This window comes from Oncorhynchus gorbuscha, linkage group LG18 (assembly GCF_021184085.1).
Source record: "Oncorhynchus gorbuscha isolate QuinsamMale2020 ecotype Even-year linkage group LG18, OgorEven_v1.0, whole genome shotgun sequence".
NCBI lineage: Eukaryota > Metazoa > Chordata > Actinopteri > Salmoniformes > Salmonidae > Oncorhynchus > Oncorhynchus gorbuscha.
The window spans coordinates 67,744,646-67,772,641 of NC_060190.1; the positions used below are offsets into that span (position 1 = coordinate 67,744,646).

Consider the following 27,996-nt stretch of genomic DNA (forward strand, 5'->3'; position numbering starts at 1 on the left):
GACGGATATGTCACATATGAGTTCTTCCGCTGTCGACAGCTGAAGACGCAAGACAATCTTTGACAATTGTTAAAGTTCATGTTGGCGTTTACAAAGGCATTGAAGAGACATAGAAGGTATGTTGAATGACGAAGATAAACTTTTATATTATTATAATTGGCCAGACACTCGAATCTGCACAGCTACGTTGTAATAACTCCTATAATTGTTAGTCCTTATATGACTATGGCTTATCCTCAGTAGCCTATACAATTAAACTGAGAGAAGTAAAACATAGAATGAATGAACATTGATGCTCAGTACCTAAACTAAACATAGAGTGGTTTTATAGCGTCTTCAATGTTTTTACACTTTCAGATTTGTCTGAATGACTTGGGCAAGTTCTAAAATATCCTGAATGATAGCCTATAATCAAAGATTGGCTAATATAAATATCCCATCATATTTGATTCATGCTTCATTCTGGTTTCTCTGTTTTATATTTGGCAGACATACTAGTCTGTCCTTAATGTACTGATATGAACCAGGCTATATGACGTGAACCAGGCTATATGACGTGAACCAGGCTATATGACGTGAACCAGGCTATATGATGTGAACCAGGCTATATGATGTGAACCAGGCTATATGACATGTACCAGGCTATATGACATGTACCAGGCTATATGACATGTACCAGGCTATATGACGTGAACCAGGCTATATAACATGTACCAGGCTATATGACGTGAACCAGGCTATATGATGTGAACCAGGCTATATGACGTGAACCAGGCTATATGACGTGAACCAGGCTATATGACATGTACCAGGCTATATGATGTGAACCAGGCTATATGACATGTACCAGGCTATATGACGTGAACCAGGCTATATGACATGTACCAGGCTATATGACGTGAACCAGGCTATATGACATGTACCAGGCTATATGATGTGAACCAGGCTATATGACATGTACCAGGCTATATGACATGTACCAGGCTATATGACGTGAACCAGGCTATATGACATGTACCAGGCTATATGACGTGAACCAGGCTATATGACGGGAACCAGGCTATATGACGTGAACCAGGTGTAACAGTGTAACTTTAGACCGTCCTCTCGCCCATACCCGGGCGCGAACCAGGGACCCTCTGCACACATCAACAACAGTCACCCACGAAGCATCGTTACCCATCGCTCCACAAAAGCCGCGGCCCTTGCAGAGCAAGGGGAACCACTGCTTCAAGGTCTCAAAGCGAGTGACGTCACCGATTTTAAATGCTATTAGCGCGCACCACCGCTAACTAGCTAGCCATTTCACATTGGTTACACAGGCTATATGATGGGAACCAGGCTATATGACGGGAACCCAGGCTATATGACGGGAATCAGTCTATATGATGGGATCCAGGCTACTGTATATGATGTGACTGAACAAGTATCTTCTACAGTCTTGTCTATTTATTGTGTGGTGATGTTTATATAACATATATAACATCACACACTAGCATTTTACGTTGTAACATTGTGCCAACAAATAGACAAGAGCACACACCTAGACAAGACTACACGCCTATCTTATCCAATAGTTTTGATGTATCACAGATGGGTAGCTAGTATTTAATTAAGCGGTCATTGTAAGGTCTGAAATTAGATCCGACTTTATGGGAATAAACCAGTAGGAAATCAATGAATTATAATGACTTTGTAAAAGCTGTTTTTTATTTGTAATAACACTGACATGATACTGAAAATCAAATTATTGCACAGCACACCCCACACAGACAGCATGCTGCAGACTTAAAAAATGAATGTTAGTTATCTCTTTGTAATCTGATCGAGTCTCTTGATACGTTTCTTTATACAAGGAGTTGTCTGTTGTCTGTTGTGACCCGCAGTGACTGACTGAGTCATTCAGACAGTGTGCAGCAGGCCAAAGGGATTTCACTAATTAGCCCCTGGCATCTGCTACTTGTGTGCTATGAGAGAGAAAGAGAGAAAGAGAGAGGGGGTGGTGGACAGACAGACAGTGAGCCTCCGAGGTTCAGTCAGAAGTTTGTTACATGGGCGGATGGATGGACAGACAGACAGTGAGCCTCCGAGGTTCAGTCAGAAGTGTGTTACATGGGCGGATGGATGGACAGACAGACAGTGAGCCTCTGAGGTTCAGGCAGAAGTTTGTTACATGGGCGGATGGATGGACAGACAGACAGTGAGCCTCCGAGGTTCAGGCAGAAGTTTGTTACATGGGGAACATGGCTGACTAGGCTTAAAACAAACAGGGATAAAAAGGGATTATAGACGCAGGCATTTCTTTAGGAAGCGGAAATGAACGAGTGTGGGAATATTTGGGTTTCCCATGCGTTCAATAACATGCCCATGCTATATATTTGAATAACACATTACTAGTGAGTGTACTTTCAGTCATATGTTTTCAAAAACAATAAGAACATATTTTCAGACAGGTTACAACTGGCTGTGAAATTAGCGAGGCTGTAAAAGCAAGACTGAAGGAGGTGGGGATTTCAATTGGCTTGCTAGCCATGTGGTCAGAACACAAACCAAGCCATGAGGGTCTGGAGAATACCCATCTACAGATCATAGATATTTTACAGTACAGTGTGTGCTTGGATCTGGGATGAAACTGCCAGAATGAACCATAATGTATTAGAGGAATAACTTTGTGTGATTAGATTCAGATCAAGCCATGCTATTTCTGCTGATGCATCCTTTGCTACTGTCCCAGAGCTCAGAAGAGGGAATTGATTCATACCCCGTAAAGTCTAGAGTCAGACTATGTCCATTCAGATATTTCAAGTGTCTAGTTATTGGGATGCTGGGAGAGCTTCATAGCCCCCATGATGCAGTACAGTAGCAGCTCACAATCAAAGCCCCCTGGGCTCCCATCTCATTATGCAACGCTCTGAGCTCCGGCTAGCCCCTCCTGATGACTTCACGATGTGGAAAATTCTACTGAGCGACCACAGAACTCGTATAGGAGCAGGCCTGCTGAATGCTTAGTGGTCGGAGCTGGGGGACTAATAAAGTTGAGAGACTGAGGCAGGCAGATTATACGGAGGGTATTAGGTCTTCTGCTTTTGCCGTGGATAATCAGATATGGGAATGCTGATTGGGGATGGTGACACTATTGTTTAGGAGTTGATTAGATGTTTTTCCTGGTCAGGAACAAGTGGCCCTATGAACATCGGTTCATCAGCATATAAAATAAATTATTTTCAAGGATCATACTATATAACTACTGCTGTAGATCCCTTCTCTATTCATATACTGTCCATACTGTCTTTACACACCATTATATTAGGGCTGTCCCTGACTAAAACAAATCTTGGTCGACTGAGAGTCGTTTGACTTTCGACCAGTCGTTTGGTCGAAATTTTAAAACATGTATTTTCCATATATAGACACACCCTATGTTTGAATAAAATCATCTAGGCTACTGAGCTTGTCTGATGCTTTAAGCACTGCGCTTAAAAATTAAGACACACAAAGTACTAAAGAAGGAACCAGAGATCAATATTGACTAACCAGAAGAAAAAAACCTGTTCCCGACCCTCCTCCTCCCGCTGCCCTCTGCTGCTGGGATTCTTCGCAGATTCGGCCGTTAAAGACACTGCATGGTCATTCTGCCGTCTGCATTGGCCGTGCAGCATTTCGGGTGATGCGGCCTCTGCAGAAGTCAGGACATTCATACTTCTTGCACTTCACCGAGCAGCGCAGAACTGTTGTGAAGGAAGTTGTCAAAGGAAGTGAGTTTGTGTTTATACAGGACATCCCGCGCTCACCTACCATCAACCAATCATGTTGATCCAGAGCTATAAGTGCCCTCCTCATTGTTAAACATTTTTAGAGGTGCACAGCGATGTGATACGGAGCTCAATTTGGCCTCTGCATGCCTCCGGACTCTTTGCAATTGCATCACACCATCCATACGACGCTTTCAATCACATTTTCGAATCAAGCATAAATGGGCTCTTACGCTCCTGAAGTTGGCTCTTGCTCCACTAATAGGCTATACCAGCGGTCGGAAACCTTTTCCATTTGGAGTGCCAATTTATCGTACCATTTCTGCTGATCTGCGTGCCAGTCATGATTTTCATATGCACTTTTTCATACAACAGTTTCATTTCATTTTAATAAAGTTTTCATATCTCAAAATCAATATCATGTGGTTAATCAACATTCGATCTAATTTAAAATGTTACAAATCTAAAAGTAACTTCTATTACCATTTCCAATATGTAAAAATAGTCTACAGTGGCAAGAAAAAGTATGTGAACCCTTTGTAATTACCTGGATTTCTGCATAAATAGATCATAAAATTTGACCTGGTCTTAATATTCACAACAGTAGACAAACACAGTCTGCTAAAACTAATGAGACACAAACAATTCTATGTTTTTATGTCTTGATTGAACACACCGTGTAAACATTCACAGTGTAGGGTGGAAAATGTATGTGAACCCTTGGATTTAATAACTGGTTTGGCAGCAATAACCTCAACCAAACATTTTCTGTAGTTGCTGATCAAACCAGCACAACAGTCAGGAGGAATTTTGGACCATTCATCTTTGCAAAACTGTTTCAGTTCAGCAATATTCTTGGGATGTCTGGTGTGAACCTCTCTTGAGGTCATGCCACAGCATCTCAATCGGGTTGAGGTCAGGACTCTGACTGGGCCACTCCAGAAGGCATATTTTTTTCTGTTGAAGACATTGTGTTGTTGATTTACTTCTGTGTTTTGGATCGTTGTCTTGTTGCATCACCCAACTTCTATTGAGCTTCAATTGGTGGACAGATAGCTTTATATTCTCCTTCAACATGTCTTGATAATCTTGGGAATTCATTTTTCCGTCGATGATCGCAAGCTGTCCAGGCCCTGAGGCAGCAAAGCAGCAATGCTCCCTTCACCATACTTTAAAGTTGAGTGAGGTTTTGATTTTGGTGTGCTGTGCTGTGCCTTTTTTTCTCCACACATAGTGTTGTGTGTTCCTTCCAAACAAGTCAACATTAGTTTAATATGTCCATAGAATATTTTGCCAGGAGTGCTGTGGAACGTCCACATGCTCTTTTTCGAACTTCAGACGTGCAGCAATGTTTTTCTTGGACAGCAGTGGCTTCTTCTGTGGTGTTCTCCCATGAACACCATTCTTGTTTAGTGTTTTACATATTGTAGACTTGTCAACAGAGATGTTAGCACGTTCCAGAGATTTCTGTAAGTCTTTAGCTGACACTCTAGAATTCTTCTTAACCTCATTGAGCATTCTGCACTGTGCTCTGGCAGTCATCTTTGCAGGACGGCCACTCATAGTGAGAGTAGCAACAGTGCTTTCTCCATTTATGGACAATTTGTCTTACTGTGGACTGATGAACATTAAGGCTTTTAGAGATACTTTTGTAAATACAATAATTTGTGTGTTATTAGTCTAAGCACACTGTGTTTGTCTATTGTTGTGACTTAGATGAAGATCATATCAATTTTTATGACATATTTATGCAGAAATCGAGGTAATTCCAAAGGGTTCACATACTTTTTCTTGCCACTGTACATAAAGCCAACAAATAAAAAACATTGCAGCCCGCAGGTGGAAAATATCCTGATACAAATATATATCATTTAAATCACATTGGCTACACATGGCTTGTCTGCAAGGAACTTTAAACATTGTATCAACTTGGTCTGGCCAGAAGCTCTGCTAGCCAACTTGCAACATTGTATAAAATATTCGGGCCCTCAGAGTTTCCCGTGTGGACAAGTAATCAAGTAGGCCTATTTTATGACGATTCCACCGGATCAGAGCCGGACATTTTTTCCCCTTTCATGCTGAGTGGTTCTCAAAAGGGAGAGAGCTGGAAAGATTTTTTAAATAGTCTACATTGAGGAACTATTGTCATTCTCTATGGATGTAAAAACAAACTTTGTTTACTTGCGCTTTGCAAACAACATGTCCACTCCTACAATGTCAACAGTAAGATCTAATAATAATAATAATAATAATAATTAATAATAATATATTGAATGCATTATCAGAAATTACCATAACCAAACAAACATTGTAGATGAGAAATATAGTAATTAATGGTAAATGTACTACTGATGATACTGGTGTAATGGACAGACGTGAATCAGACTGGTGTCTCATGTGCCATACATTTTTTTTTATATACAGTGCCTTGCGAAAGTATTCGGCCCCCTTGAACTTTGCGACCTTTTGCCACATTTCAGGCTTCAAACATAAAGATATAAAACTGTATATTTTTGTGAAGAATCAACAACAAGTGGGACACAATCATGAAGTGGAACGACATTTATTGGATATTTCAAACTTTTTTAACAAATCAAAAACTGAAAAATTGGGCGTGCAAAATGATTCAGCCCGTTTACTTTCAGTGCAGCAAACTCTCTCCAGAAGTTCAGTGAGAAAGAAATAAGAAATATGCCATTTAGCGGACGCTTTTATCCAAAGCGACTTACAGTCATGTGTACATACATTCTACGTATGGGTTGTCCCGGGAATCGAACCCACTACCCTGGCGTTACAAGCGCCATGCTCTTTTGCCACAGGATCTCTGAATGATCCAATGTTGACCTAAATGACTAATGATGATAAATACAATCCACCTGTGTGTAATCAAGTCTCCGTATAAATGCACCTGCACTGTGATAGTCTCAGAGGTCCGTTAAAAGCGCAGAGAGCATCATGAAGAACAAGGAACACACCAGGCAGGTCCGAGATACTGTTGTGAAGAAGTTTAAAGCCGGATTTGGATACAAAAACATTTCCCAAGCTTTAAACATCCCAAGGAGCACTGTGGAAGCGATAATATTGAAATGGAAGGAGTATCAGACCACTGCAAATCTACCAAGAACTGGCCGTCCTTCTAAACTTTCAGCTCATACAAGGAGAAGACTGATCAGAGATGCAGCTTACATCTCTGTAAGACTTACAGCTGTAATCGCAGCAAAAGGTGGCACTTCAAAGTATTAACTTAAAGGGGCTGAATAATTTTGCACGCCCAATCTTTCAGTTTTTGATTTGTTTTTGAAATATCCAATAAATGTCGTTCCACTTCATGATTGTGTCCCACTTGTTGTTGATTCTTCACAAAAAAATACAGTTTTATATCTTTATGTTTGAAGCCTGAAATGTGGCAAAAGGTCGCAAAGTTCAAGGGGGCCGAATACTTTCGCAAGGCACTGTATATACATTTGCCACTGCTCGACTAAAACAATCTTGGTCGACCAACAGCCTATCAATCAAATAATCGACCAGTCTACTAAATGGGGTCAGCCCTAAATTATCTACACTGAACAAAAATATAAACGCAACATGCAACAATTTCAAATAGTTCAAAAATAGTTCATAACTTTGACATCAGCAATTCACGCTGTCTGCCATCTGCCCGGGTACATTGAAACCAGGATTCCAAGAGTGTGCAAAGCTGTCATCAAGGCAAAGGGTGGCTACTTTGAAGAATCTCAAATAGAACATATATTTTGATTTGTTTATAACTTTTTAAATTACTACATGATTCCATGTGTGTTATTTAATTTCATTGATGTCCATACTATTATTATTCTATGTAGAAAATAGCAAAAATATACACAAACACACACATACACACACACACACACTTTATCAGGGCGTTCCACAGGGGTGCTGGCCCATATTGACTCCAATGCTTCCCACAGTTGTGTCAAGTTTTCCGGATGTCCTTTGAGTGGTGGACCATTTTTAATACACAAATTTTTGAATATGAAACACCCAGCAGCATTGCAGTTCTTGGCACAGACCGGTGCGCCTGGCACCTACTGCGATACCCCGTTCTAAGGCACTTGAATATTTTGCCTTGCCCAGTTTCCCTCTGAATGACATACATACACAATCCATGCCTCAATTACCTCAAGGCTTAAAAAATCATTTTTAAACCTGTCTCCTCCCCTTCATCTACACTGATTAAAGTGGATTTAACAAGTGACATCAATAAGGGATCATAGCTTTCACCTGGATTCACCTGGTCAGTCTATGCATGGAAAGAGCAGGTGTTCCTAATGATTTATATATTCTGGAGTAATTTCTTTCTTTTTGCTTTTTGGATTTTGTGTGTATTGTTTTGTGTTGCTATGTATTACTGCATTTGGAAACACAAGCATTTAGCTGCACCTGTGATAACATCTGCAAATTTGAGTGCGCGACCTATACACTTATTATTTAGTGTTATTTTGTCAAGTCTGACGGTCTCTTTCCAACTTACTAATAATATCCCAATGAGTTTCTGTAAACTCTTTGAAGGATCCCATTGCTTAGTGTGATACTGAATGAACTACGCTGATTCCAAAGCCTGGCCTGCATGTGTTGGCTGGCCAGAGTGTGGTTGTATGTTTGAGGTGTGGATACCACAGTGTTGTCAACAGACCCAGGGCAGCTGCACCAAGTAAAAAATGCATGGAGCCTACAAAGAGACCACAACACATCTAAAAAATTCTCTCCCCTGACTTTTAACCTCTAATTCTAAAGGGGTCAAAACAAAAGTTGGAGGGAGAGAGAATCCCAAAGCACAACTTGTTGAGTCTCGATATGAACGAATATGGGAATGAATGTGGGCAGTTACTTAATATCATTTCGACAATTATGTGGAAAAATCTGTATATATATATACGGATTGGGACTGAGAGTTTCCGCGTCTGTCTGCATATGTTGGTGTATTGTTATTTGGTATTTTATTAGGATCCCCATTATCTGTTGCAAAAGCAGCAACTACTCTTCACACAAAACATGAAACATAATACAGAATGACATAATACAGAACATCAATAGACAAGAACAGCTCAAGGACAGAACTACATACATTTGAGTGTGTGTGAGGCATTTGTCTCCACATATATGATGTTCACAAGCTCCTCACAAAGACAAGTGAACCATGAGAGTGAATGGCAAATGCAGTGCTTTTCTCTCAGTTTATCAAAGCTTTCAGCTTTTATTAACAAAGCTACTGGGCCTGGTAAATGTTTCCAGTGTTTAAATAGTGGACCTCTTAGATTGAAATGTTGCCTGATATCAAAGTCTTTGCCAGATTTGTGCTAATTTCTGCACCTTTAAAAGTTTATTCAAAATCTATAGTTATCCACAATGACCCAAAGGATTCAAGGGTTCTTTAACTTAACTTAAGTACAGTATTGGCCATCTTATCCAAATATCTTGTTTATACACAAATAATAATAAAAAAACATTTTCATCTCATGCACATAACTTCCGTGTTGTTATATATTAATTTATTGACAGTGTATGTCATGGTACTGACCGAGCTCCTCTCCCTGGCATGCCCATAGGAGTCCCAGATGAACATGGAGAGCCTGAGCAAGCCAGAGCTGCTAATGCTGTTCAGTGTCCTGGAAGGAGAGCTGGAAGCCCGTGACCTGGTCATTGAGGCCCTCAGGGTAAGAGCTATCCTTCTCCCCAGTCTTTTCCCTTGTTTCATTTCCAGGCAGGGCCCCAATGCCCCTCAATGATGCCACCCATTGAGTATAATGTGAGGTCCACGTATAGAGATATAACTATGATTTATACTTATGTCCGAGGAGTTTCCATGAAGTGCATGAAACAACTGAGAACATTGGTTCGAGTTGCGCCTTCTGTTTACTGACAAGAGGACTACCTGAGAGAATACAGGTTGGGCAGGTAACAAGTATCCTACTACACCGGCTCTGATGCTCGTCGGATGTGGCAGGGCTTGAAAACTATTACAGACTACAAAGGGAAACCTATCCACAAGCTGCCCAGTAACGCGAGCCTACCAGACAAGCCAAATGCCTTTTATGATCGCTTCAAAGCAAGCAACACTGAAGCATGCATGAGAGCACCAGCCGTTCCGGACGACTGCGTGATCACGCTCTTTGGTAGCCGATGTGAGCAAGACCTTTAAACAGGTCAACATTCGCAAAGCTGCAAGGCCAGACGGATTACCAGGACGTGTACTCAAAGCATGCGTGGATCAACTGGCAAGTGTCTTCACTGACATTTTCAACCTCTCCCTGACTGAGTCTGTTCTACCTACATGTTTCAAGCAGACCACCATAGTCCCTGTGCCCAAGAAAGCGAAGGTAACCTGCCTAAATGATTACCCCGTAGCATTCACATCGGTAACCATGAAGTGCTTTGGAAGGCTGGTCATGGCTCACATCAACACCATTATCCCGGAAACCCTAGACCCACTCCAATTCGCATACCGCCCCAACAGATCCATAGTTGATGCAATCTCAGTTGCACTCCACACTGCCTTTTCCCACCTGAACAAAATGAACACCTACTGTATGTAAGAATGCTGTTCATTGACTACAGCTCAGCATTCAATACCATAGTGCCCACAAAGCTCATCTCTAAGCTAAGGACCATGAGACTAAACACCTCCCTCTGCAACTGGATCCTGAACTTCCTGACGGACCGCCCCCAGGTGGTAAGGGTTGGCAACAACACATCTGCCATGCTGATTCTCTACACTGGGGCCTCTCAGGGGTGCATGCTTTGTCCCCTCCTGTACTCCCTGTTCACCCACGACTGCGTAGCCAAACATGACTCCAACACCATCATTAAGTTTGCTGACGACACAACAGTGGTAGGCCTGATCACCGACAATGATGAGACAGCCTATAGGGAGCCAGGACTACGACCTCTTCCTCAATGAGAGCAAAACAAAGGAGCTGATCGTGGACTACAAGAAAAGGCGGGCCGAACAGGCCCCCATTAACATCGATGGGGCTGTAGTGGAGCGGGTCGAGAGTTTCAAGTTCATTGGTGTCCACATCACCAACGAACTGTCATGGTCCAAACACGCAAAGCACATCAATACCTTTTCCCCCTCAGGAGACTGAAAAGGTCCCCAGATCCTCAAAAAGTTCTACAGCTGCACCATCGAGAGCATCCTGACCGTTTGCATCACCACCTGGTATGGCAACTGCTCGGCATCTGACTGTAAGGCGCTACAGAGGGTATTGCGTACGCCCCAGTACATCACTGGGACCAAGCTTCCTGCCATACAGGATCTATATACTAGGCTGTGTCAGAGGAAACCCCCAAAAAATGGTCATAGACTTCAGTCACCAAAGTCATAGACTGTTCTCTCTGCTACCACACGGAAAGCGGTATCGGAGTACCAAGTCTAGGGCCAAAAGGCTCTTTAACAGTTTCTACCCCCAAGTCATAAGACTGCTGAACAATTAATCAAATGGCCACTCGGACTATTTACATTGACACCCCCCCCATTTGTTTTTTACACTGCTGCTACTCGTTGTTTATTATCTATGCATAGTCACTTTACCCCTAACTACCTACTACAAAATAACTTGACTAACCTGTATCCCTGCACATTGACTCCCCTTGTATATAGCCTCATTATTTTTATTGTGTTACTTTTTTATTTTACTAGTTTTACTTTTAGTTTATTGTGTAAATATTTTCTTAACTCTTTCTGGAACTGAGTTGTTGTTTAAGGCCTTGTCAGTAAGCATTTCATGATAAGGTCTACCTACACCTGTTGTATTCGGAGCATGTGACAACTAAAATGTGATTTGATCTTAACAAGTAGCTCGAGTGGAGCTATACCTGGGAGATAGCAGGTTGGGTAGGTAACATGTAGATCGAGTGGAGCTATACCTGGGAGATAGCAGGTTGGGTAGGTAACATGTAGATCGAGTGGAGCTATACCTGGGAGATAGCAGGTTGGGTAGGTAACATGTAGATCGAGTGGAGCTATACCTGGGAGATAGCAGGTTGGGTAGGTAACATGTAGATCGAGTGGAGCTATACCTGGGAGATAGCAGGTTGGGTAGGTAACATGTAGATCGAGTGGAGCTATACCTGAGAGATTGGGTAGGTAACATGTAGATCGAGCAGGTTGCAGGTAGGTAGGTAACATGTAGATCGAGTGGGAGCTATACCTGGGAGATAGCAGGTTGGGTAGGTAACATGTAGATCGAGTGGAGCTATACCTGAGAGATAGCAGGTTGGGTAGGTAACATGTAGATCGAGTGGAGCTGTAAAGCCTGCTCCCCCTTCCTGGCGCTACCCGTCATCATACGCACCTGTTACAATCAATACGCGCAGCAGCGGACTCACCTGGACTCCATCACTTTGTTGATTACCCCTGCATATATGTCTGCTCCTCTGTGTTGTTCCCTGTAGTAGCTTTATTTGTTGTGTCGTGTTTATGTCCAGACGCTGTTCCTGGTCCGTCTGTATTAAATGGTTCACTCCCTGTACCTGCTTCTAATCTCCTGTGTTGGGCCTTACAGAATGATAATACCATTACAAGAAGCATCAGGGAGTTTTTTAGGGTTTGTTTTGTTGGTGACGTCGGACCTGGGGGTCGCCACCAATGGAACCAGGGGTGCCTAAGCTGGCTCATTGGGCTGTAATGCCCTAGCTGGCACGAGAGATTTCCTTGCCCCAATTGGCACAGCAGTTTCTCATTACCTGACCTCCCATGATTTAACCTGACTTTAATTGATGAGAGATCCTTTAGCCAACCAGGGAAGGAGCTCTACTGTAGTAGCCAGGATGTACTGCCACAACGCTAGCACTTAAGCCAATTTATGTCCATGTGCCTGGGATGAAAGGCTGTCTGGCTGTGGAAAGATTATCCTTTATCTCTCTGCAGTCTGAGGATTGTCTCTGGCTATTAATCCACATATTCTATTCATTCACATACTGTACAAAATGTGGCATATAGACAACAACATAACTCAAATCTGCCTAGACTTCTAGGCTCATTGTAACGGCGGATGAGTGAAATGAGTGAGGAGTCAAATACAGAGAGCGAAATGAATGGGAAAACACTTTAATGTCCTTCAAAACGTAACAGGTCCAAAACATGGGTGAATGCCCAAAACATGGGTGAATGCCCAAAACACTGGCGCTAAATCAACCCAAAACATGGGTGAATGCCCAAAACACTGGCACTAAATCAACCCAAAACATGGGTGAATGCTCAAAACACTGGCGCTAAATCAACCCAAAACATGGGTGAATGCCCAAAACACTGGCACTAAACCAACCCAAAACATGGGTGAATGCCCAAAACACTGGCTCTAAACAAACCCAAAACATGTCAGTCCCCTGACGACAAAAGTGCCTCGCTAGTGACGTCATCATCAAGCGCTCAAACTCAGCCCCATTCGTAGCGACTTTAAATGAATTGGAAATAATTCTTGTTCGATTAACCAAACCTAATTTATCACATCTGTTCAAATACTGAATTATAATTTACCACCCCCTATGTGAGTGTACACCTTTAAAATACCTTGTCACTGGGAACAGGGAAATCCCCTTAACCCAAACTTTTACTACTACAACGACACCCAATAATTCTGATAATCCCTTCACAACGTTTGTTTTAAATCTTTTGATGTATCATGTAACTTATTTTTCTATCTTCAAATTGTCGACCCACAATATTTTTTCCACTGTCATACACTCAAACCACTGTGATTGACGTGCACTGTCCCTTTAAGGTAAGACATTATTTTTCCCCGTAAAGAAAGACAGAGAAAATAGATAGTGTTTTTTTTTATACTTTAACTTCTAGTTCGAATTCCCAGGCGTTACCTAACCAAAAATCAAATACTCAGAAAAACAATCACAACTTTTTACGATTAAACTATTCTTACCTATTTTATAGTCCAAAGCGTTGCACTATATAGCCCATTTAGTACTTGGCACTTCCGTTGCAATCTGTGGCATCTTTACGATACTCAGTGGCTCGATTAATGTTTAACGTAAGTATGTTCAGATGTTGATTATGTAATTCTATAATATTAGTATAGTTCAAACCTCATAATATAAATCTACACACAGAATTTTACGTTAATAGAGTTTAAAACTTTTTTTTTTTGCGCGTCCCATTCTCTTTTTTGCTTCCGAAAGCCAAACTCCGGCTGTGTATAACCCCTGTTTATTCTGCTTTTTCACATTATTACCAGATTCCTTATGTATCTGTTTTATAAGGGATTCCAGCTTTTCTACATTTAGACGGCCATCAAAATCGTATTTCTTTCTCCATCTTAGACCGAAATCGATGTTTCTCTTGTCTTTCTGTTCCATCCAGCGCTCGTCTCCCGTTAGTTCCGGGGCTTTCTTTGAAGCATTCCCACCCATTCTAAATCCTTGCCGTTACTAGTAGCTATGGTATCTAATCACTTATCTATGTCTTTCTATATAATTTTAATTCTATGTGCGTGCAGTTCTATAAATTTGTAATTTACCGTTACTTAGTTACTTTTAGTTATTTTTAGTTATTTTTCTGTCTGCCTATGTGTGTGTTCCTTTAAAAATAATCAGTATGTATTTTCCATCCTGTGAGCCGCGTCCATAGAAGACTTTTGATCGGACATCACATTTCACCCATAGGATATTCCTTTTGGGACTTTCAACGTTAATGCCTCAAATCTCACTACTCTAGACTAAGTTGACCTCTCCTGTGAACCACGTCTATAGAAGACTTTTGATCGGACATCACATTTCACCCATAGGATATTCCTTTTGGGACTTTCAACGTTAATGTCTCAAATCTCACTACTCTAGACTAATCACTTATCTTTTGATATTAATTTCTTTCAGCATTCTACAGGTTCAATTATTCTGTTCGCCTAGAATTACCCTGCCTTCTCACCAAGCCTAATTTATCCTCACCTGTTTTAATATATCTATCTGCTACTTTTCATAGTCAGACTACTTCCCATATACAGATAGACTATTAGGTAAGAACTTTATTTAGGTATCTTTATTGAATTATTGGCCATCCTATTTGTACGGAACAAGTGTCCTAATTCTCCAATGCGTAATATATCACTCCTTAATAACCTTCTGGCTTGCAAGACCAGGCTTTATTAAGCTCTAGTTTATTTGATGGTAGCGCACCTTACTACAGGTCAATTTCGGACCTGCTTCCTTTCTATCGATTTTGGTTAATACCCCCGGTAGAAACCCATTTTATTTGTTCAGAATATTGAAGCACCTATTATTGATCAAATTCAACTCCTTCATAACATTTTAATCAATAAATATCCTAAATAATCCCTCCCAAATTCGAGAATAAAGGCTACTTTACCTGCTGCCGGCTGGGAAAAGCACTGTTCGTTTGAATCTAGTCACCTTCTCTGTACTCTGTGATAATACGCAGGCCTGAATTTGAACCTCAATTCAGAGGTCAGGTCTTTAGTAAAACGAGTCAAATACTCGTCCATGCACGATTTTCAGCGTACTACCTCCAGATAACAGGGAGGGGTATTTAGATCCGGGATCGAAGGACCAATTGTTAGTGGAATTTCTAAATTCCAATATGTTTTATAGGCGAAATCAGATTCACACTCTCTCTAGTTCATTAATGATGTGTAAGTTCATTAATTATGCATGAAGTAGATCAAGACCCGTCTTAAAAGCCAGGTAAACAGCGTTTAATTCAAGAGAGTACTCAACACATACACATATTTCCACAGGTTATAAATTGAAAATGATGTCAGCGTTTTCTAAACGTTCTATCTATTTCACAAGTAGAGGGGCCCTCTAGTTCTCGAGCCTTCGCGTTATCAGCACGAAGTCAAGGTCAGTCAGTATAAATCAACATTCTAGACAGTCTGGAGATGGGCCGTTCCTGCCACCTGGAGATTGTACAAATGAATGAACTAAGGAACAGACCTTCATTGTTACTAAACTCCTGACTACATTATATACAATTGGGAATGGGAGCAAGAGAGAAAATTCACATGTACAGTACATTATAGCATTTGGACTAGTCAGTTCTGATTGGAATGTATACATAATTAGTCATTTCAACCATAATTTCCTCTAACAGAGTCCCACCGTAACGCCGGCGTATTTTTGACTGCTAACCCTTTTAAAATATTGAGCTACAGACTTCTGGGTTGTTGGAATCGTCAATTTCTTCTGTATCCGTAGATACCAACCATTAGTTTGTGTGATTGACGCGGGCTGAGCTATAGCGGTGTTTGTGAGACAAAGGAGAATCCCAAAGGGGCCCGCGGCCGAGTTTAAATGGTTTGAGCTACAAACGGAATGGTTTGAGCTACAAACTATTAAAAGCTGAGACTGTCACGAAAACTCACGTTTTGCTCTATGACGCTCACAATGTACACAAGAGTCCATAGAAGGTAAGGGGTTCTTCTACATAGAAGGTTGTAGGAAATCCCAGGACATAGTGTCTATAATATTGTAATAAGCTCACAAAGTTGCTGTCACAAACTCCAAACACAGTTGGCACTGACTAGTTGGATATTAAATGCACAGTAAGCAAACCATTTCTGGACTTACAGCATTCATATACATTTTTGCTTTGGAAGGTTTTTGCTTTGGAAGGTTTTTGCTTTGGAATGTTTCTGCTTTGGAGTGTTTCTGCTTTGGAAGGTTTTTGCTTTGGAAGGTTTTTGCTTTGGAATGTTTTTGTTTTGGAAGGTTTTTGCTTTGGAAGGTTTTTGCTTTGGAATGTTTCTGCTTTGGAGTGTTTCTGCTTTGGAAGGTTTTTGCTTTGGAAGGTTTTTGCTTTGGAATGTTTTTGTTTTGGAAGGTTTTTGCTTTGAAATGTTTCTACTTTGGAAGGTTTTTGCTTTGGAATGTTTCTGCTTTGGAGTGTTTCTGCTTTGGAAGGTTTTTGCTTTGGAAGGTTTTTACTTTGGAATGTTTTTGTTTTGGAAGGTTTTTGCTTTGAAATGTTTCTTTTGGAATGTTTCTGCTTTGGCAGACCTTCTTTTTTTATTGACATTTGTCAATAAAACTCATGAATGCAACTATTTATGTCACAATTGTTTTGTGTTCTTCTTGTTGCCCTGGTTGTCCTGAAAATAACATGGTCAAATACTTAATTGTGAGGCTAAATATAAGGGTTGGACATGCAGATAAATGAAAGTCAGATAAATGAAAAGACGATTTTTGCTTAGATCTCAGGACTGATAGGGGTAACTCAATCCTTGGGTGCCTCAGCAGTAGTCTCTTGTGGCCTGCAAACACAATATTTAGTTCTGAGATAATCTCAGTATTGTACACTGGAATATGTAATCCTTTCTTGCAATGGACCCCATAGTTACTCAAACCCCATAGTTACTCAAAGTGAGAGGCTTAGACTAGAGGGCTCGACCACTGAGCAGCTTTTCATCTTTTGGTTTTCAACAGATTTAAGTGTGTCAAATAACTGTGTCAAAGAATTGTGTGTCAGGTAGCATATGAACTCTCACCAACATTTCGAGCAAGAGATCATGTGAACAAGTCTCATTGCAAAGGGCACTCAGTCTCATACTACAGTCAGGAGAAGTATTCAGTACGCTGTTCTCCAGAGCAGCCACAAGCTGCCATTGATGTGGAAACCTACTGTACGGTGGTGTGTCACTGTCAGCCACAGGGTGTTTTCCTATTTCCATTTAGTCTTAAGGGTGAAGGTTTGTTAAGTTTGTTTTGTTCCCGTCTTGTTCCTCATTTCTTATAATAGCATGGTTTGCTGGGAAATGAAGTTGGGTTAATGTGATTATATAACAGATATTTCTGTGTTCTGTTTATTCAATATTTGATGATGGCTAAAGCTTTGCTCACTGTTAACCAGTATCCATGACTCATCTTGCCTGCGTCTCCTTATGCTGTGGCACATATCATAATGTTGTATCCTAGCGATGCCCATATTTGACACACAGCAGGAAAAAAATAATTTCCCTGGTTACTGTAAGAAGCACAAAATATGACTGCCTACTTCCGGGCATGTTAGCAGCGCCACATTAGTGCAGGAATGACTGAATAAGCATTGCTTGACCTGGCTGTTAAACATAAGCTACTTCAGGAATGTGTTTCATGTCAGTCCTCCTCCTCAATTGCACCACTGGAACACCAAACCTTCTTCCTGTGTGTGTGTGTGTGAGCAGTCCCTGTTGAGAGCTGGAACAGACAAGGCCTGAATGGATGACAACAACGGTCAGAAGACTCATTCAATCCGTAGTGCTGAAGATCCGCTTTGTAGCGCGATTGACAATTCAAATCAATGTTCAATGTTCCCGCGGTCACAGAGGCTGCATTCACGGTAAACGCTGCATATGTCGGATCAATCAGAAATTACCTTTACATTTTAGCATGGATCTTAAAAGTGATACTTTGGCGTTACGGATTGAATCCAGCCCTTAGTTCGCTACAGCTCATACAGCTCTGGAACCAGGCTTGGTGCTTGGTGTGGGGACCAGGCTTGGCTTGGTGCTTGGTGTGTGGACCAGGCTTGGCTTGGTGTGGGGACCAGGCTTGGTGCTTGGTGGGGGAACCAGGCTTGGCTTGGTTTGGGGACCAGGCTTGGCTTGGTGCTTGGTGTGTGGACCAGGCTTGGTGCTTGGTGGGGGGACCAGGCTTGGCTTGGCTTGGTGCTTGGTGGGGGGACCAGGCTTGGCTTGGTGCTTGGTGTGTGGACCAGGCTTGGCTTGGTGCTTGGTGTGTGGACCAGGCTTGGCTTGGCTTGGTGCTTGGTGGGGGGACCAGGCTTGGCTTGGCTTGGTGCTTGGTGGGGGGACCAGGCTTGGCTTGGTGCTTGGTGTGTGGACCAGGCTTGGCTTGGTGCTTGGTGGGGGGACCAGACTTGGCTTGGTGCTTGGTGTGTGGACCAGGCTTGGCTTGGTGCTTGGTGTGTGGACCAGGCTTGGTGCTTGGTGGGGGGACCAGGCTTGGCTTGGTGTGGGGACCAGGCTTGGATTGGTGCTTGGTGGGTGGACCAGGCTTGGCTTGGTGCTTGGTGCTTGGTGTGGGGACCAGGCTTGGAGCTTGGTGCGGGGACCAGGCTTGGCGCTTGATGTGGGGACCAGGCTTGGCTTGGTGCTTGGTGTGTGGACCAGGCTTGGCTTGGTGCTTGGTGTGTGGACCAGGCTTGGCTTGGTGTGGGGACCAGGCTTGGTGCTTGGTGTGGGGACCAGGCTTGGCTTGGTGCTTGGTGTGGGGACCAGGCTTGGTGCTTGGTGGGTCGACCAGGCTCGGCACTTGGTTTCGGGGACCAGACTTGGCTTGGTGCGGGGACCAGGCTTGGCTTGGTGCTGGGACCAGGTTTAGCTTGGTGCTGGGACCAGGCTTGGCGCTTGGTGCGGGGACCAGGATTGGCTTGGTGCGGGGAACAGGTTTGGCTTGGTGCGGCGACCAGGCTTGGTGCTTGGTGTGGGGACCAGGCTTGGCTTGGTGCTTGGTGTGTGGACCAAGCTTGGTGCTTGGTGGGGGGACCAGGCTTGGCTTGGTGTGGGGACCAGGCTTGGCTTGGTGCTTGGTGGGTGGACCAGGCTTGGCTTGGTGCTTGGTGGGGGGACCAGGCTTTGCTTGGTGCTTGGTGTGTGGACCAGGCTTGGCTTGGTGCGGGGACCAGGCTTGGCGCTTGGTGCGGGGACCAGGCTTGGCGCTTGATGTGGGGACCAAGCTTGGCTTGGTGCTTGGTGTCTGGACCAGGCTTGGCTTGGTGCTTGGTGTGTGGACCAGGCTTGGCTTGGTGTTGGGACCAGGCTTGGCGCTTGGTGTGTGGACCAGGCTTGGCTTGGTGCTTGGTGTGGGGACCAGGCTTGGTGCATGGTGTGTCGACCAGGCTTGGTGCGGGGACCAGGCTTGCCGCTTGGTGCGGGGACCAGGCTTGGCACTTGGTGCGGGGAGCCAGGCTTGCCGCTTGGTGTGGGAACCAGGCTTGGCGCTTGGTGCGGGAACCAGGCTTGGTTCTTGGTGCGGGGACCAGTCTTGGTGCTTGATGTGGGAACCAGGCTTAGTGTGGGAACCAGGCTTGGCACTTGGTGTGGGGAACCAGGCTTGGCGATTGGTGTGGGGAACCAGGCTTGGCGCTTGGTGCGGGAAACCAGGCTTGGTGAGGACCCCAGGCTTGGCGCTTGGTGCGGGGACCAGGCTTGGCGCTTAGTGTGTGGACCAGGCTTGGCTTGGTGCGGGGACCAGGCTTGGCTTGGTGCTTGGTGCGGGGACCAGGCTTGGTGCGGTGACCAGGCTTGGTGCGGGGACCAGGCTTGGTGCTTGGTGTTTGGACCAGGCTTGGCTTGGTGCTTGCTGTATGGACCAGGCTTGGCTTGGTGCTTGGTGCGGGGACCAGGCTTGGCTTGGTGCGGGGACCAGGCTTGGTGCGGGAACCAGGCTTGGCGCTTGGTGTGTGGACCAGGCTTGGCGCTTGGGGCGGTGACAAGGCTTGGCCTGGTGCGGGGACCAGGCTTGGCTTGGTGTGGGGACCAGGCTTGGTGCTTGGTGTGGGGACCAGGCTTGGTGCTTGGTGCTTGGTGTGTGGACCAGGCTTGGCTTGGTGCTTGGTGTGGGGACCAGGCTTGGTGCTTGGTGCGGGGACCAGGCTTGGCTTGGTGCGGGGACCAGGCTTGGTGCGGGAACCAGGCTTGGCGCTTGGTGTGTGGACCAGGCTTGGCGCTTGGGGCGGTGACAAGGCTTGGCTTGGTGCAGGGACCAGGCTTGGCTTGGTGCGGGGACCAGGCTTGGTGCTTGGTGTGGGGACCAGGCTTGGTGCTTGGTGCTTGGTGTGTGGACCAGGCTTGGCTTGGTGCTTGGTGTGTTGACCAGGCTTGGCTTGGTGTGGGGACCAGGCTTGGTGCTTGGTGTGGGGACCAGGCGTGGCTTGGTGCTTGGTGTGGGGACCAGGCTTGGCTTGGTGCTTGGTGTGTGGACCAGGCTTGGCTTGGTGCTTGGTGTGTGGACCAGGCTTGGCTTGGTGCTTGGTGTGTGGACCAGGCTTGGCGCTTGGTGCGGGGACCAGGCTTGGCGCTTGATTTGGGGACCAGGCTTGGCTTGGTTCTTGGTGTGTGGACCAGGCTTGGCTTGGTGTGGGGACCATACTTGGCGCTTGGTGCGGGGACCAGGCTTGGTGCTTGGTGTGTCGACCAGGCTTGGCTTGGTGCTTGTTGTTTTGACCAGGCTTGGCACTTGGCATGGGGAGCTTCACTGGATTGTTGTATTGTAATGTGGGAGAGTGAGGATTGTTCACCTTCTCTCCTGGGTCACGCATGTCAGATACAGGATCAGGGTATTGGATCATTGATCAGATACAGGACCAGGGTATTGGGTCATTGGTCAGATACAGGACCAGGGTATTGAGTCATTGGTCAGATACAGGACCAGGGTATTGGGTCATTGGTCATCATAACTTGCTGTCAGGCACTAGACTGTGCCCACTGTGTGTTTCAGAGTCATGTCTTCTGTCTCACAGGACTCCTGTGCTTTCCTGCCTCTCCAGATGTTCTATCCTTTTCGATCTGCCCTCTCATATCCCAATGTACCAGATGGAATAACAGCATGGATAAAACTTCACAGCCTCTGTATACCAATCAGTGGAGGCTGAGGGAAAGGGGCAAAGGAGGACTGGCTCATTGTAATGGCTGGAATGGAATAAATGGAACAGAATCAAACATGTGGTTTCAATATGTTTGATACCGTACCTGCCATCCTCCTCTGATCCCAGAGATATTAGAAATGACATTGGCTTTTGTTTGGTTCCAGCCTAGTAGATACACGCCTGACTCTACTAGCTAATAATATTGAAGAGTTTGACTAGTTAAGTTGTGTAAAACATTTAAAAAAAAAAAAGCCTGCCCAGCAGAAACAAATCTGACCGTCAGCAGATAAGAATGGCCATCCCTGGTGTCAGCCATTGATCCTTTGTTACTAGACCAGTGCCTTGTTTCCCTACAACCACTATATTGACTGTTCCTAGGTTCACTGCAGCTCAGAAGCAGTCGCTGAAGTCGGCTAGACTCCCATTGTTCCCCATGCACTGGTAGAGTAAAACAGAGGTCTAGTCAATCCTGGCCCCAGCAGCAGTCACAGCTGTCCCAAACCTTGTAAACGCTCTGACTGAAGACAGACACCATCTGTTGCTTCTTCCTCTCTCTCTACTGCCCTTTCCTCCTTTGCCTGCTCCCTCCCTCCCCCTCCCTCCCCCTCTCTCACTCTCCTCCTACTTCCTCCCCCTCGTTCTACTGCCCTATCCTCTAATGCCTGCTCTCTCTTTCTCTCTCTCTCTCTCTCTCTCTCTCTCTCTCTCTCTCTCTCTCTCTCTCTCTCTCTCTCTCTCTCTCTCTCTCTCTCTCTCTCTCTCTCCCTCTCCCTCCTCTCTCTCCTCGTACCCCTCCCCCTCTCTCTCTGCTCCCCCTCTCTCTCTCCTGCTCTCTCTCCCTCCCCTCTCCCCATCTTCCTGGTAGGGATAGGAATCCCCACCCCCATAGAAAATATGGTTGATGTTTCTCTTGGCATGTAATGTTTGCAGCTCTGGCTGACTTCCTGTTTAGCGGGCAGTGAAGTGGAAGGAAGATTCCTGCAGCAGGCCTGAAGGGAGAAAAATAGCAGAATGTAGAAACTGAAAAAGAAACAGATTAAGGAATTTTAAAGTTACTGGGAAGCCAGGTTAAACTTGTGTATAGTACATGTTTATAGTGCTAGTTAGCGAGTGTCTGATGATGAGATTGGTTGATTTTCTTACATAGTTACAAAACTGTAAAATATCTCCGGTAAAAAGTGTGTTTATTTAGGTAGAATCTTAAATGAGCGTTACAGTAAGAGCTGACTGAACAATAACAACCATCATCCTACACCATATAGCCCATGTTGACAAACACACAGTCTACACCATATAGCGTGAAAACCCTGTGAAGACTTACAGAAAACGTTTGACCTCTGTCATTGCCAACAAAGGGTACATAACAAAGTATTGAGATAAACTTTTGTTATTGACCAAATACTTATTATCCACCATAATTTGCAAATAAATCCATTAAAAATCCTACAATGTGATTTTCTGGATTTTTCTTTCTGATTTTGTCTGTCATAGTTGAAGTGTACCTATGATGACAATTACAGGCCTCTCTCATTTTTTAAGTGGGAGAACTTTCACAATTGGTGGCTGACTAAATACTTTTTTGCCCAACTGTACCCCATGTTGACAAACATACAGTCTACACCATATAGCCCATGTTGACAAACATACAGTCTACACCATATAGCCCATGTTGACAAACATACAGTCTACACCATATAGCCCATGTTGACAAACATACAGTCTACACCATATACCCCATGTTGACAAACATACAGTCTACACCATATACCCCATGTTGACAAACATACAGTCTACACCATATAGCCCATGTTGACAAACATACACTACACCAGTGTCTCTCAACCCTCCTCTGCTTCCTCAGGCCCAGCACAGAGACACCTACGTGGAAGAGCGCTATGGGAAGTACAACCTGAGCGACCCGTTCCTGGCTCTGCAGAGGGACAGCAATGCCTTGGGAGGGCAGAGCTCTGGGTTCCACCAGTCTGCAGCATGCTTCAGCCCCCTCGCTGTACTCAAGCTGGTGGTCACCCACTGCAGGAAGATGCAGGAGAAGATGCTGGCCCAACTAGCTGCATCTGAGAGCAGGCAGAGGAAGGTAGATCTGGGGCTGGCGCTTGGGCAGTGGCTGGAGATGGGGTTGGGATCTGGAGCTGGGGCTCCAGCTGGGACTGGGGTTAGGACTGGAGCTGGGACTGGAGCTGGAACTGCAGCTGGGACTGGGGTTGGGACTGGAGCTGGGGCTGTAGCTGGGACTGGGGTTGGGACTGGAGCTGGAGCTGGGGATACAGCTGAGACTGGGGTTGGGACTGGGGATGAGACTGAGGTTTAGATGCCAACCCCTCCACTCTTGATTAGATTAAAGATAAACTAGCTGGCTACCAAAGCATAACTAATCAGGGGGGTATTTTCCACCTTGTCTCAGAGAAGTATTTAGTGAGCAGAATACCCTAACCTGAGAACGGATCATTTCTGTGTCTCTGTCTCCCCCCTGGGGTTGTGTCAGGCCATTGCCGATCTGGAGGAAGAGAGGAGAAGGCATGCAGAGGACACAGCCGAGGGCGATGATGTCACTTGCATCCTGGAAAAGGAGAGAGAACGCCTCTTGCAACAGGTAGAGTTAACATAATATCTGAGTGATGATAACTGCTATGGGCTATTTAGTTTTTATCCGTTGTAACCTATTCTACTCTATTCTGTGCCTTTAGCTGGAGTTTGAGCGAGGCCAGTTGTGTCGTCTGGAGAAGGAACAGAAGAAGGTCCTGGAGCAGCTGGAGGAGGAGCGGGTGCAGCACAAGCAGCTCTCCTCTGCCCTGGCCAAGGAGTGCAAGTGGGCCAGCCAGCGGGCCCTGGAGGAGGGCCACCGCCTGGCTGAGGCAAGCCGTAGGCTGGAGAAGGAGCAGGGGGAAGTCCTTGCCCTGAGGGCTGAGCTGCAGGAGGAGAGGAGGAGGGCCCTGCAGATGGAGGCCAGGGTGGAGGAGCAGCTGGCTGAGTTCGATACGGAGAGGGAGCAGCTCCGCTCCCGGCTCAAGAAAGAGGATGCCCAGTACTGCCAGCTGCAGGAGCAGGTGGAGGCCCTGAAGAGAGAGCTGCAGGGAGAGAGGGGAGCTGAGGAGGAGAGGAGAGAATATCCTGTGGACACCTGTGGAGGGTCACCACCACCCCCCCCACACCCCAGCCAGGCAGAAGGGGGCGAGACTGAGGAACCTAAAGTCAACGGGCACCATGACTGCGCCACGGAGGAGCAGGTGCCAGCCCTTCCAGACAGATTGGGCCAGGACAACTGGAGTGAGAACAGCAGCTCTGTTCTTGGGTCCCCTGCCCTCCTGACCAAAATGATATCCCTCTGCAGCACGGGGACCTCCTCTGTCACCTCCTCCCCATGCTCCTCTCCTCAGCTGGCCACCAGCCCCAGCTACCAGTCCTCCTACCAGGTAGGCATCAACCATCGCTTCCATGCTGCTCGCCACAAGTTTCAGGGCCACACTGACCCAGAGCAGCAACAGCAGCAGCAGGGTGGAGGAGGGGGTGGTAGCCTGCCTCACTCCCCCAGAGACCTGTCCCCAACCCCTAGCCCATCCCCTGAGCCCGTCTCTGTCCCTGTTCACAGCCCGGCCAAGCAGCTGGCCCGCAGCACCGTCACCCAGGTCCTGTCCCGCTTCACAGTCCAGCAGGGGGCCAAACCTCCGCCACCCAACAGTTCTCCCTTTGGCACTGACTACCGTAACCTGGCCCCCTCCTCCCCAGTAATCCCCAGGGCCTCTGGTGCTGCTCTACCTCTGGGGGTCCGCTCACCTACCATTCCCCGAGCAGAGAGGGGCAACCCGCCCCCCATCCCCCCTAAGAAGCCTGCCCTGGCCCAGTCTCCAGCGTCGCCCATCCCTGGTACCAGAGCCAACCACTTCCCTGAGCTGTCTGGAAGCTGTGGTCTCACCAGGTGCCAGGAGAATGTTAAAGAGCTGGATATGGTGGTGTCCTCCACCAGCTAGTCTAGCCTGCTACTGGGTGCTACTAGCGCTGTGTTCTCTTATACTGCTCACATGTTTGTATGCAGAGAGATGCTCCAAAGCACTGTCAAGTTAACTGTATTTATTGGAATGTTTTGGTCTGTTTCATTCTTCTATAGCACTATACCCCTAGTTGGAAAAACATTAGGTACACCTTCCTAATATTGAGTTGCACCCTCTTTTAGCCCTTAGAACAGTCTCAATTTGTTGGGACATGGACTCTACAAGGTGCAGAAAGCGTTCCACAGGGATGCTGGCCATGTTGGCTCCAATGCTTCCCACAGTTGTGTCAAGTTGACTGGATGTCCTTTGGACCATTGTTGATACACACGGGAAACATTTGAGCGTGAAAAACCCAGCAGCGTTGCAGTTCTTGTACCCCGTTCAAAGGCACTTAAACCTTTTTTCTTGCCCATTCACCCTGTTCATGTCTCAATTGTCTCAAGGCTAAAACATCCTGCTTTAACCTGTCTCCTCCCCTTCATGTACACTAATTTAAGTGAATTTAACAAGTGACATCAATAAGGGATCATAGCTTTAACATGGATTCACCTGGTCAGTCTGTCATGGAATGAGCAGGTGTTCCTAAAGTTTTGTACACTCACTGTAGATATATTTGTACATATCAATGTTTTGCTTTCTGAATCGTAATAAATAAAATAACAATAATAAGAAATAATAATAATAATAGCATAAGTTTATTCAGTAAAATGGTGAAAAACAGGCAAAAATGCATGTCAGTTACGGCGTACAGTCATGGGCCAATCAAATCTCTCTCTGCACTACTTATCATCAGGGTTGGGCTCAATTCAGAATGATGGAACTGACTCCCATTCAACTCATGAGTTGAAATTGAAATTTAATTGGCCACACCCCACAAGATGTAGAATTTGAGGGAGTGACAGGAAGTGGAATTTAATTCAGTATAATTCAAAGAAATGCCACTCAGTCATAGAACATGAGAGTTTCATTGAATCTGGCAGGTCACATTTCCAGATACCAAATAATATTTAACTTTTCTCTGGAAACAGTGTTCATATACTTTCTTCACCTCTATGCTTAGAATAGCCAATTCTATTTCCACCAAGCATTTCATTTGTTTGGCTTCTTTTTGAAGGCCTCAGGGTCAACTTGATGGATAAACTAATGCATTCTGGGAAACATAGTATTTTCTCAATATTTAACTACATTTAAGTGATTAATGAAGTACAGTTTGTCCTGAAAATCAATTGTTTCAATAATATTTTACATTCATGTATATAATGACATTTTTGATGTACAAGATGTACATTATATTTGTATAGACTACACCCAATATAGAATAGGCATTTGAATTGCATTGAATTTCCCTGAATTCAATTCTATTTCATTTCATTAAAATTCAAATTGAAATTCTGTATCCTATTTACTACTTCAGTTCTAATTCAATTCAAATTCAGTAATTGTATTGGAATTTATGAGACATTCTCAATTACATTCTGAATTGAGTCCAACACTGCTTATAATACAGCTTCTGAAATTGAGTTAGGAAATATGCATATCTCTAAATCAGGGTTTGGATTTGGCCTGCTTTGATGTTCTGGAAACACTGAATAAAATAAGACAGTTTATCCTGAACTTACGAGTTTAATCATGAAACTGGGCGGCTTAACACATTATATTTCCTAACGTGGCACATTATTTTAACATTCTGTATCTTCAAGTCTTGATCAGTTGACAATATGTATAATGTATACAGTATTATTATTAATATAATGTATTATATGTATCGTAACTACTATAACAAATGAATATTTTCTCTCATACCAATGGTTAATTTGTTTTTTTATATGGTACATCAGCATTAAATGTTACATTAGTGTATCACTTGGCTACCAGGACTGGTAATCAGCACTGCTGCATGGTTTAGTAAGACAATCAAGTATTATATTAGAGTTATGGTATTACATAGAATTTACTGTACTATAACTTGTGTTATTTACCCCGTAGCTATTCTGGCAATGATGAGGGGGTAGTTGTGGGGGGAAATATCAAAGTATTATACATCATAAAAATGTCATATATTGTAGTATCGTCACTTAATGATTTCTGCTTGCATTTGCTGTTAATTTAATTGAATATGATCTTAAAGGTCCAATGCAGACATTTTTATCTCAACATGAATGAATTACTGGGTGATATTTAAGTACCTTACTGTGATTGTTTTCAATTAAAATGTTTAAAGAGGAACAAAAATTGCTTCTTCGCAAAAAGCAATTTGTCAAGCAATAATTTTACTAGGACTGTCTGGGAGTGGTCAGAGTGAGCGGCCTAATTGGACTAGCCTAGTGGGAGGGACATGTAACCTGAAAACTAGCTATTGGCAGAGAGGGCAAACTCTCTTTGTTGTTGGTCTATTAATTATACTGCCTGTTGATGTTGTCAGGCAAAAGTATGTGGACACCCCTTCAAATGAGTGGATTTGGCTATTTCAGCCACACCCGTTGCTGACAGGAGTAAAGATGGTCTGTCCTCGGTTGCAACACTCACTACCGAGTTCCAAACTGCCTCTGGAAGCAAAGTCAGCACAATAACTGTTTGTCGGGAGCTTGAAATGGGTTTCCATGGCTGAGCAGCCGCAAACAAGCCTAAGATCACCATGCACAAT

General features: G+C 44.5%; 1 protein-coding gene across 1 annotated transcript; it reads left to right on the plus strand.

Moving 5' to 3' along the window:
- On the plus strand, positions 1-25,681 carry LOC124003278 (CTTNBP2 N-terminal-like protein). Its single transcript, XM_046311389.1, has 5 exons — positions 1-116; positions 9,338-9,445; positions 23,207-23,440; positions 23,849-23,956; positions 24,051-25,681. The coding sequence occupies exons 2-5, from the start codon at positions 9,347-9,349 to the stop codon at positions 25,329-25,331; spliced, it is 1,722 nt and encodes a 573-aa protein (XP_046167345.1). The 5' UTR covers positions 1-116; positions 9,338-9,346; the 3' UTR covers positions 25,332-25,681.
- Positions 25,682-27,996: the final 2,315 nt, after the last annotated feature.

Bases quoted from the DNA above. Each gene is read 5' to 3' on its own strand.
- LOC124003278 (XM_046311389.1), top strand. From the start codon at position 9,347: ATGAACATGGAGAGCCTGAGCAAGCCAGAGCTGCTAATGCTGTTCAGT. The intron at 9,446-23,206 runs GTAAGAGCTATC...CTGCTTCCTCAG, and splicing joins TGGTCATTGAGGCCCTCAGG to GCCCAGCACAGAGACACCTA. The intron at 23,957-24,050 runs GTAGAGTTAACA...CTGTGCCTTTAG, and splicing joins GAGAACGCCTCTTGCAACAG to CTGGAGTTTGAGCGAGGCCA.